Source organism: Rosa chinensis, chromosome 2 (genome assembly GCF_002994745.2).
Source record: "Rosa chinensis cultivar Old Blush chromosome 2, RchiOBHm-V2, whole genome shotgun sequence".
Classification (NCBI taxonomy): domain Eukaryota; kingdom Viridiplantae; phylum Streptophyta; class Magnoliopsida; order Rosales; family Rosaceae; genus Rosa; species Rosa chinensis.
Window position 1 is genome coordinate 54,318,767 of NC_037089.1, and position 11,176 is coordinate 54,329,942.

General features: G+C 40.1%; 1 protein-coding gene across 3 annotated transcripts; it reads right to left on the reverse strand.

Annotated features, from left to right (window-relative positions):
• Positions 1 to 6,137: 6,137 nt before the first annotated feature.
• On the reverse strand, positions 6,138 to 10,923 carry LOC112183458 (boron transporter 4). 3 transcript variants are annotated; one of them, XM_024321840.2, is made up of 14 exons: positions 10,782 to 10,923; positions 9,992 to 10,097; positions 9,798 to 9,880; positions 9,450 to 9,642; positions 9,210 to 9,348; positions 8,951 to 9,116; positions 8,690 to 8,859; positions 8,372 to 8,545; positions 8,182 to 8,277; positions 7,972 to 8,088; positions 7,450 to 7,772; positions 6,811 to 7,090; positions 6,547 to 6,672; positions 6,138 to 6,405 (listed from the first exon to the last, which is right to left on the reverse strand). In XM_024321840.2, the coding sequence occupies exons 2-14, from the start codon at positions 10,093 to 10,095 to the stop codon at positions 6,373 to 6,375; spliced, it is 2,004 nt and encodes a 667-aa protein (XP_024177608.1). In that variant the 5' UTR covers positions 10,096 to 10,097; positions 10,782 to 10,923; the 3' UTR covers positions 6,138 to 6,372. The 3 variants fall into 3 exon arrangements, with proteins under 3 accessions (XP_024177608.1, XP_040371116.1, XP_040371117.1); XM_040515182.1 differs by having other exon boundaries at positions 9,992 to 10,116; XM_040515183.1 differs by having other exon boundaries at positions 9,992 to 10,923.
• Between the last annotated feature and the right edge of the window lie 253 nt (positions 10,924 to 11,176).

Here is an 11,176-nt window from a genome sequence, read left to right on the forward strand (position 1 = left end):
ATAGTTGACGAGTAAGTGTCCGGTGAGGCGAGTAGGAATTCAACCAACGGGTAAGGAATAAGGTAAATTGAGAAATCGTAAACGCACACACAAGTATATTTTAAAATTATGCAAAGATGTCATTATGAGCTACAAGGAGCATATTGGATCAAGGGAGATGTTCGGGTCAAAGGTCGACTAACTTTTTGGGCTAAGTTCACTAGCATACCCGTCTGTTGGGTGTCCAAAGTAAATTTTGGACACTATCCTTATGCTATTCTTAGGCCCAAGGCCCAAGGCCCAAGCCCAAACTATTTCCAAAAGTCTTTGGCCAAACAAAGGTCACGAAAAATTATCCTGTCAAAAAGTGATGTTCGGAATTTCACGGGGTCTACAGGCGCCTTCTCTTAGGGGCACGGCTATAATTGGATTCCGGAATATACTCTGTTTCCACGGATCTCGAATTATAGTTCTTCACAAGGATGTTGTGATGCTTTTCAGCGACATTCATACCTCCAATGAGTTCATGAAACCTTGTGATCGGTCATGTAGTAACCTCGATTCGATAGTTCTTAGCAACCATCAATGCAAAGACGGGGAAGTAGAGAGAGTCTTCTCAATCAACATCACATTTGTGATCTCTTTACCACAGAATTTCATTAAGGATTTAATGCGAAGTGCTTCTGAGTTGTAGTCAAGAACTGACTTGAAATCACAGAAGCGGAGGCTATGCCATCTTACTTCTAGGTCAGGAAGCAGGGAGTCACAGACATTGCCAAATCTATCTTCGAGTGAGACCCACAACCTTCTGGGGTATTCTTCATTCATACACTCATACTGGAGCAAATCATCCATATGACGAGTCATTAGGATGATGGCTTTCGCCTTATTTGCCTCTAAGGCTGCTCTATTTGCTTCCAAAGCTTGAGCTTGCTGAATAGTTAGCACGTCCTGACTAGGCTTGAGAATCATATCCAGGATTCCATCGGCCTTGAGATGATAGCGGACATCACGAACCCACCTGTGATATCCAGAGCCAGTTGTTCCTAATGGAGCAATCCAATTTGTTCAGGTTACTCATCCTGAAAGAGAACAAGAAATTAGGGTTAGTTTCGGAGTGAAATAGGCTACCATGAAAACATATAAAATTTCTGAGCGTAATCGCTTCCAAGAAATTAGGAATTTCTGAGCATAATTGCTTCCAAGAAATTCAATTCCAAGAGGTATTGGATTAGATCGAAACAATGACGCAAGTGGTCGATCATAAATTCTCTACAAACTCTAAGTTTGGAGATCTCAAAAAGCTCTAAGCTTGGAGTGAGCACGAACCCCCATAGTTCGGCTATTGGTCTCCCCTATGATAGAGAAAGGGGGGTAGAAGAAGGGAGGTTGCAAGTCTCCGAGAAAAGAAGAAAACGAATGAAAAACTTCAAAAACGGGAATTTTTAGTAAAACATTCCTCTTAGGATTGCAGAACGTATTTGGTCCTTGTTGTAGGATTGGAGACGAGGTTCAGTCCTAGAGCAATCGAGCAGACTTGTAGGATTGCAGTGTGGTCGTGAAGTCGTGGGGTCGCCGGGCCGCCGGGCCTTGGAATCGCTAGGCCGCGGGGTGGCGGCATCTTGGGGTGCAGAGCAGCGGGGTAGCGAGGATGCTGCGGGGATACCGTGGGGCAGCGAGGATGTTGCGGAGATGCCGTGTAGCCGCGAGGATCCTGCTGAGGCCGCGTGTCAGGACCCACCCCGGATTCCACCCCGAAACCCAAAGTGGCCCTGCGGGACCCACCTTTAAAGAAGGTTTACCAAAAATTTCGGCATAACCTCCCTTAAAAATGGGTAACCCAAAACCTGTAGAATTTCAATTTCACTTCTAAACAACCCTCCCAAAACTCCTGGAGCCACCCTGCTCCCAAAACCGCACAATTCCACAATTTAGAATAACAAATTATTCAATTAACTCAAATTACAACCAAGTCATAGGTTACAATATTAATACAAACATCTCAAGGTTATCAGAGCAGTCTAACACCAAAAGAACAATGATTTACAAAGTAGGTTAGCAAGTAACCTACAAGGAATAGATGACAGCGGTGGTGCTAAGCCTCAACTCCTAAAGCCGAACAGCTACACTGCGAACTGGGCATTTGAAACCGAAGGGCCCAGGGGAAAAGTATGTAAAAACGTTAGTGTGAGTGGACAAAAATAAACAAATATAAACTAAATAGATTTTATACTTTCCCACATTTATTTCCTTTAGAAATTCCCGATGCATGCAAGGATTTACGAAAATAAAATAAGAAGAGTTCCGTTCATGAAAACCGACTGGCCCAGCTAGTCACATATGATTTAAAAGAAAAAGTTGGAACTCCGATACTCAAGGAAAATAATACAAAAACTGACTAGCCCCGCTAGTCACATATGATTTAAAAGAAAAAGTTGGAACTCCGATACTCAAGGAAAATAATACCAGCTCCTCTGGATAAACGAAAATCGAGCTAGCCCCGCTAGCTAAAGTAGTAAAGTGAGTAGGGGAAAGCGATAGCCATACAAGTGAGCCTCCCAGGCTTGGGTGATAGCCTCCCAGGCTAAAGAAACTCCCATAACTCCCGTAATATACTCTTACGCCACTAAGTGTAGCGATAGGATACCGGGCTACAGAATTACTATCACATAGACAGTAACCTGCGCCACAAAGGCGGAGGGCTACGGTGATCCCATCACCGCGCCACAAAGGCGGAAATCAATGCTAGCAATGATAAGTCACCCAAAGTATGGCAAAGAAAATCCGAAAGCCAAGTAAATCCATAAAACTTCCCCAACTCTCGTAAAAGAACTCTCATGACGTGTCCCACACGCCAAAATAACTCAAATCAATAAGTACAAATATAATATAAAAAGTATTAATCCGGAAATCCCATCGGAAATAAATAAATAAGAGACGATAGGCATAACCCAATGGCATGACCCCGCACGCCATAAAAATCTTCAATTAACCAAATAACCAAATCCGTTTCCGAAATTAACCATATGCTTGAAAAGTAATACGGTAAACAATTTAACATTTCAGAAACGATATATAAATAGATAAAGAAAACGAACAATAAGTAAATAAATGCATGCATCATTCTTTTGCAAATAAAAGTCCACTCACGATATACGGCTAACGTGGTATCCAAGCGTAAGGGTCCTCGTCGAGCGATAGGTCGGTATCACGTCCTGTACACAAATATAACGTTCGTAAACCTTAATTACTGGATGGAAAACTAAATTGGGATAATTAAAACCAAACCCTAACATCATCTTTATTTGCCCAAAATCTCTCAATCTTCATCACTAATATTATTCCCTTCATATGTGGGCCTAAAGGCCGAACCGAGGAAATCCGATGGATGGATCCCTCGTAATTCAATTAACAATTTCTCCATCCTTTGAACAAACACCAAAATTCATAATCAATTCACCTCCAAATCCATTTCCAAGCTACGATTATTAAACTAGACGTAATAATCGATCAATTATAATAACAACAAGTCAAAATTCCGGCCAAAACAACAACTCACACGCCACCAACAGTGGCGGAGCGTGAGTTCCACGCGCCGGTGCCAACCTCCACCTCCGGCCACCAAATTTTAGGTACACCATCTACACAACCCACTGATTCAACTTCATAACTACAACATTTCCAAATAACAACTAAAAACAGTCGAAATCGATCAATGAACAAAAACCCAGAAAAATCAAGAACCCTAATTTCGATCCGGCCTCTATACTTCAAATCATGTTACAAGGCCATAGGGGAAATGATCAGTGATGAAAACCGAACCTTCGACGGCGAAATGGGGACCGGAGGTGGCCGGAATGGCCGGGAATCGGCCAAAATCCAAAACTGCAACTGGGGAGGAAATTCGTTCGATCCGAGCTTTTCCGGCCAAATCGTCCAAAGATGCTTCCACAGACGTGACCGGGGGAGGAAATCGAGCTTGAGGTTGGCCGGATTACGTCCGGAGGCGGCCGGAAGAGGAAGAACTCGGAGGGGGAGCGAATCGGCCTAGAGAGGAAGGGAGAGTCGGGGAGAGAGAAAGAGAATGGGGGGGTGGGTTTCCGGTTTTGGAAACCTACCCTGGTAAGTTTCTATTTTTATCCCAAAAATTACCATGAACAGTAACTTCACATTTTTGGCCACAACTCTCGCATACTAAGTCCGATTTTTACGCACCATATATGCACGCGCTCGGTTTAACGTCCCCTACAACTTTCATGAAGAACATTTCCTCAAATTTTGACCCGAACAAAAAGTCAACTTTTAGGGCCACTAAAAGTATCTGAACAAGTAAAAAGTAAAAGAAATTGTCGTTTCCCATCCAAATGACTAGTAAACGGTAAAATTTAGGTCCAGGGCGTTACACCGCGAGAGAGCGTTGGGCTATGAGGACAGCAGATGCAGGGCAAGCTCACGGGGAGCAGCAAAAGAGCATGGGGCTGAGGGGGCAGCAGATGCAATTCCTGCTCGCGGGGTCTATGTGTCAAGGGGAGGCGTGGTCAAAGTATCGCGGTGTCGCGAGGGCAGGTGAGAGCGCGCGAGGGCAGAAGGCAAGCAAGGCTTGCTGGCGCTGCATGGGCAGCGAGGTTAACCTGGTAGGGTTAGCGTTGAGTTGCGACGCGGGGGCTGCGGGAGCAGTAGTAGAGCAGGTGAGGCTAATCCGATGAAGTATTTTTTTTCGGCTTTTAGGGTTTTGGTTTTTAAAGCTAGGGTTAGGGCTTGTGTTGATAATGTGTTTTAGAGAAACGGGAATTGAGAGAAAATCGCTGTGTATTTTCATTGATAATAGAGGCCTCTTTATATAGAGGTTTACAAGGCATAGAGTCTGAATCATACAAGGAAAGATAATCTCTAAATTCTTCTAAATTAAACCCTATTACCACTAGGTCAAGTAACCTAGAGTTTGGGTCAAACAAAAATTAGGGTTTCACTATAACAATACAAGAATAAATGATTCTCTTTAACATGTATATTCACCAAGTCACCATATTGATGGGAATAATATCACAAATTTCTTGCAAACATATGCTATTTGTATTAGAAATTCATTCGGAATCGAGACAAGCGTTTAATCAAATTCATCAGTCGACCTCGCCTAACTGTCATTACAGAAAGAACAAATCTTTAAAGCATGGCACTTTGCGCACAACCGCACAAGTGCATAAGCATTGACTTAAAAAAAAAAAAAAAAACCAATTGGCTCTTTTTTTTTTTTTTTGGAGTCTAGCAGTGCATAAAAAGGGAATACCAACTTGGAGCATATCATTCTAGAAATGGATGCACAGGTAGTGATCAATGAACTAAATGGTGACATCCTAGATTGGTCAATTGAAGGCCTTTTAGTAGAAGAAGTGAGGACACTTTTCCACTTTTTCCAATCGGTTATTTGTATTTATATTCCTAGGAAATGTAATCAGACAGCACATTATTTAGCTAAGATATGTATTCTGCATTTCAAGTTTGGATTGAAGATGGGCCACAATAGCTATCCGATGTACTTATAGCTGATGATGTAAACATCTCAATTGCGTAGTTAATGCAATTTCTTTTTTTTCAAAAAAAAAAAAAATTGGAGCAAGAGAATTGATTTTGTTTTGCTAAGGTTATGGCTAATTTGGTATTTACGCTTGATATTATGTGCGTGCCATTTGATTTTTTTGTAGTAAATAAAAAATGAAAAATAAAATAAACTACAACAAAATAAAAGATTTTCTAAAATATAATAGTAAGTATAATTTTGGTAGATAAAATGCATTACGATAAAATAACCTAATACCCTTGTACATGTATTCTGGATCGTTGGAATCACTTCCCTAATTCAGTAAACATGTCATTTCCAAGTTTCTAGCTTTTGTTAATCGTGTGCTTGTGTTTGTATTCTGGATCGTTGGAATCACTTCCCTAAACCCTATACCCTTTTCATGTCAGTAAACATGTCATTTCCAAGTTTCTAGCTTTTGTTAATCGTGTGCTTGTGTTTGCGCAAACACAAGCACACGATTAACAAAAGCTAGAAACTTGCATGCACACCATTTTTTTGCCTAAATTTTTTTAATACTGGTAAAAAAAAATATTGTATTTCAAAATTGGACTTTATTAATTACGAGTGCTAGCTGGTAAGGTGTTTGAACTAACTAATTCTATATATATGTGAAAAAAATTACTATCAATCTCCAAGCATGTATTGAATCTGTTGAGATAATGACATCCAAAATCTCAAGATTTACTACCAATTCTAACTTGCAGTATTATCTCTGCCTACTCTTGTATAGATTCGCACTACTAAACTTAAAATTTCATGTCTATACCCCATCTATATTTCTGTCACCTATATTGTTGAATTCAGCTCTTCTTTCACTCTGTTTGGCCAAAATTTGAAGGGTGAATCTGCAAAAACACACATAAGGCAATATCTGTCAACCATACTACCTTTCTAAAACAATAACCATAAACTAAAATTGCTTTAATCCATTAGGCTTGGGTACTCCTCAAGTATACAAGAAAGAAGATGAAAAGTTGATATTTTACCTGACCACGTTTGTCTTCACTGAAGCTAGCTCTGATTTTCAGCTCCCCTCTGCTGGTTGTCAACTCATCTAATATCTCAGCATCACACATCTCCACTTCACCTTCTTCGATTGTAGTTTCCAATTCCTAATAAAGAGCACAATACATTTGTTAGGATTGAATTAATGGGACAAAGTTGAGGAAAGGAAGATCATGGTGATGATGAGACTTGTGTCCATAAGAAAGTACTCAAAGGCTGTAATGGAGACAAATGATATTGCATACCCTTGTAGAGACGCTGAGAGACCGTCTCGGGGGGCCAGTGACTTCCTCCCATTCAGCTGAATCCAGCTCCTGCAAGTGATATGGTTGAAAGAATTTCGGGAGGAAGTGCTGTCTTATCATTATGAGAAGGAAGAACGGCAAGGGGAATAAAATGCCGGCTATGGGGATCCATGTCACACCAAAGCAGAACAGGAAGTATACAAGCTGAAAGAGTGTAAATATGGCAATGTATTTGAATGGCACTGACTCCATAAAGGAAGCATGAACCCCTTCCAAGACCCTGCCAACATGGTTCACATATGAATTAGTAATATGTTTAGTAACTAAAATTCAAAAGTGTTTAACTGACACGGCGGATATAATAGTAGCTGTTATAAAGGGACTTTTGAAAATCCTGAAACACTCAGTGTGCTAAAATTCTTAAAACCTGAGCCTAGTGTGGAACTCATGACTGTATTCAATCAGCTGAATTCAGTGACTGGATTCTCATTTTGGAAACTACACTCTCTGGAAAAAGAAAATGAACTCTTTTCTTTAAACTTTTCATGGTTGCAGGATGCATATCGACAAGATTGAGACTAAATTCTGAAACAAAAATGCTAACGCATCATGATGCTTATTGGAAGAATATTTACTTACTTGTAACGTCGGCTAGGCACAATGAAGAGAAATAGCAACCTTTCCCAGAATTGATTCCCCGGAAGACTGTCAATGGCCATGTAAGCAAAGTATCCCCACAAAACTGATGTTGGTATCTTCTTGATGGCTGGCATAGCAAAAACTGATGCTGCTACAAGAAGTGACTGCAACAGATTGCTTACTCTTTGCTCGTTAACCCGGACAGGCAGGAAAGCATCAATGTGCTTCTCAGGATCAAATGCATCTTTTGCATTCTCCCCTTCATGTTCACTTTTCATAACTGCCTCCTTCAAGTCTTCAAGCTCTGTAACTACTGAAGTATCCTGCAATCAAAACCATTCAGGACTTGTGACCTACTTTCATGGAGATTTTATTGTTTTGTTATACTAAAGGTACGTTCTCAAGTTTTCGGAGAACTAGGGCATGAAATGTATATTCATGCATATTAGAGATAGATGTCATTTGGGGTAAGGTGATGCTAATAAAATTTCAAGCAAAAGATGTTCTGATCGAGAGATTTACTGCAGTCGAGTTGTCCATCTCTATGAATACAGCTTGCATATTTCCATAGATTTCAGAATTGCTAGCTTTCTGTTTTATGCTTTCTTTAGCACTCTTTACCATTTCCTTTCGAATCAACTGCATGTATATAAATTAGATTAATTAAGGATCTCATTTAGCTGATTGAATATCAAGAAATTGATCATTTTCATTGAAATATCCTACACTGACCTGCCTCTTAAGAACTGCAAGGCTCTTAGTGTGCATGGGTGCCTGTGGCAGGACACCATTACAAGGAGGAAGCCCAATCAATCCACAAAGCAGTGTCTGGGAAAATTTTCACGAGAGCATAAGTTTTAATTATCGTTGCTCAAATCTGACATAACTGAACCTTCACCTTAAATGTTGTTGTGGTACATACCAAAAATCCCAGCAGCAAAATATCATAATGGTATGCAGAAGGTTTCTTTAGATTGAACTCCTTTTGTTGTGCCATTTGTGAAGCAACACTGTGGTCAAAAAAGTAGAGACCCGCTACCATCAGAGCAGGAATGAAAGCAGCAAAGATGTATCCAGGAGAAACCTTCCCCATATCCTGCAACAAAAATGAAAATTTTTACTTCAAATTGCAGCCATTTCAACACATGCATAAGCCTTCTTTCATAGAACATTAATTTGAAGTACTGTGTGAAGTCTCATTTTGAAAGCTCAAACAACCAATGACAAAATATAAGGTTACCTTGATTACAGACCAATGGTGTAAAGATTCAGAATCCCAAGCTAGAGGGCTATACAGCCTTCTAGGAACTTGTGAGGGAACAATATTGTGTGGTACACTGAATGATATAACAGTCCACAACACTACCATTAGAGGAACCCCGTAATCTGCAATGAAACTTCTGAACCACCCTGGACAACAAACATAATAAATATTTTCATATTCCAGATTAGAAGCTATCCTAATAATGAGAACCAAGTTTCTCAAATGTTCGTGACAAACCTGTTGCATACCACCATGATCTTGCTTTTCTGGTCTTCAATGAAGTATAGAGGACACCAACAGTAAATATGACCCCCAGAAGTCCATTTGTGTACATTGACTCACGTTGATAAGCCCCCCCATTTGGATCTTCACCTTTCTGTAGCTTGAACTCACTCACTATTCCCTTCCATTGAAACGTCAACCTTGTGTTACTTTACTTTCCATCACATATATCAGGTAAAAATATTAATGATCTTACTTTCTATGTGAGACTAACCTTGATAGCCTGCTGAATGAACAGAACATTTATCAACATGCCAAAAAGTTCCCCTGCAATCCTCGTAAACTTATTGATGATGTCACAAACATTGAATATTGCCAGAAGAATGAGCAAAAGGGATGTCCAGACGCAAACCCTGTACGGTTGAAGTCAATAGAGTGAAAATTCATGCCTTGCATTTGCCTCTGAGAACCTGAATCGTAATGTTCTCAAACTACAAAGGTTTACTACCATTACCATCCAACCCAAGCTAGAAACAGTTCGCGTCCCAGACCTTCCTTTCCTTTGGCAAAGTCATACAAGTACGTGTACATTATAATAGTCGGTTCTGCAACTCCCAAAATCAATAGAGGTTGGCCACCCAGAATGGAGTGTATTATGCCACAGATAGCTGTAGAAGCCAATGTTTCAACTGTGCTCAAGCTTCCATCTACACAAGAAGTCCAAGGAGTTCAAGCACAGTGTCTGTTGGTCAATGGATGACGAGAGCAACCGAAGCATTATTCCCCAATTTTAGTGATTTCTACTCCTTATAACTTACAATATGCAGCTATATGCTCAGGATGTGATGTAAAATTGACAAACCTGTATCTCTACTCAGTTGCTCCCCAAATGCTATAACAGGAAGAGCTGAAGCAAAGAAGATGTAGGTAGTCGGGGCCAATATCCTAGCAGAATGAACAGGTAGATAACTTTAAATTCTGAAAACAGAAAAGAGGGTAAAGTAATTCCAAGGCCCTCCATTCCAACTGAACACGGTAAAAGATGAAGGAAATTACCCGATTCCTGAACGAATGCCTCCAATCCAATCTTTCTTGTAGCATGCTGCTCTTCCTCGAATATCGCTTGCAATACCCCTGAATGGGGCTTTGAAGCTCTCCATTTCTGATAAAAATCCCACTTTCAGAAAAATTTAAGTGAGAGACAGAGACCATTTGCTTAGCATACTAAGCTTTTGTCATGAAAATCACAAACAAAACCCAAAAGGTGGGTCTAGTAAGAAGATATATAAAAGAAGGCCGGCATGAAAGAAAAGGACCCATTTTCTCTTGATTTCAGTGGTAGTGCCTACAAGAATGTCACAACTCAGTCGGCAAAACCCAAAATCTTGGTCAAGTAAGTAGTAACATAAAAGAAGGCCGGCATGAAAGAAAAGTCCCATTTAATTTTCTCTTGTTTTCATTGGCAATGCCTTCTAAGAATTCCAACAAAGTTTTCTTCGGCCTGTAGCTACAACGCAATCAGTGGAATAGACTTTTCTCTGCATTGACAAAGTTCTCCCAGCATTTTCTTTGCAACCAAACAAACAGAGAACATGAGCAGCACAAATCTCTCCCTATTCTCACATTCATGAATCCAACACAAGAATGCGTCAAAACCCAAGATTGCATAGGCCTTGAACAGTCAAAAACTCCACCAGAATCAGAACAAGCGTCCTATATTACAACCATGCATACAAGAAACTAAACAAGATCGAACACACAAAATACATACACGTCTCTAATGAAGGGTTTACCTACAAGAATTAGTTTTCATTGGAATCTTAAACAAGAAACAAAGATGACACACCGGAAGAAATGGTAGGCCGAAGAAGTGACCGGCCTGAGTTTTGGCCGGAAAATGGTGCGGAGTGTCGATCAGAAAATTGAGGAGGAGTGTCTGAATGTCCGTGTATGTGTTTCTCTTTCACTCAGCGTCGTTTTAGCGTTTTGCTTCTTCACTCGTAAAAATAATAATAATAATAATAAATGTATAATCAATGCGCTTTTATAGACCCACGTCTTCTTTAAAACACCCGCCAGAGATTACTATGCGTATTTAATTTTTTTTAATTTTTTTTTATGTAATGCGTATTTATTAGGGCTGTTTGGTTTTGAAGTTGGTTTCGAATCGGTTATAGGTATTACCAACTTCAAAATTAAACTTTTCGGTCAAAACTGAGGTACCAATTACCAATCAAAATT

What these genes read in the sequence shown, in the direction of transcription:
- LOC112183458 (XM_024321840.2), bottom strand. Translation starts at nt 10,095, where the DNA reads ATGGAGAGCTTCAAAGCCCCATTCAGGGGTATTGCAAGCGATATTCGA. An exon ending in GCAACTGAGTAGAGATACAG is followed by an intron (nt 9,643 to 9,797) that starts GTTTGTCAATTT and finishes CTTCTTGTGTAG; the next exon opens with ATGGAAGCTTGAGCACAGTT. An exon ending in GTGAAGACAAACGTGGTCAG is followed by an intron (nt 6,406 to 6,546) that starts GTAAAATATCAA and finishes GTGTTTTTGCAG; the next exon opens with ATTCACCCTTCAAATTTTGG.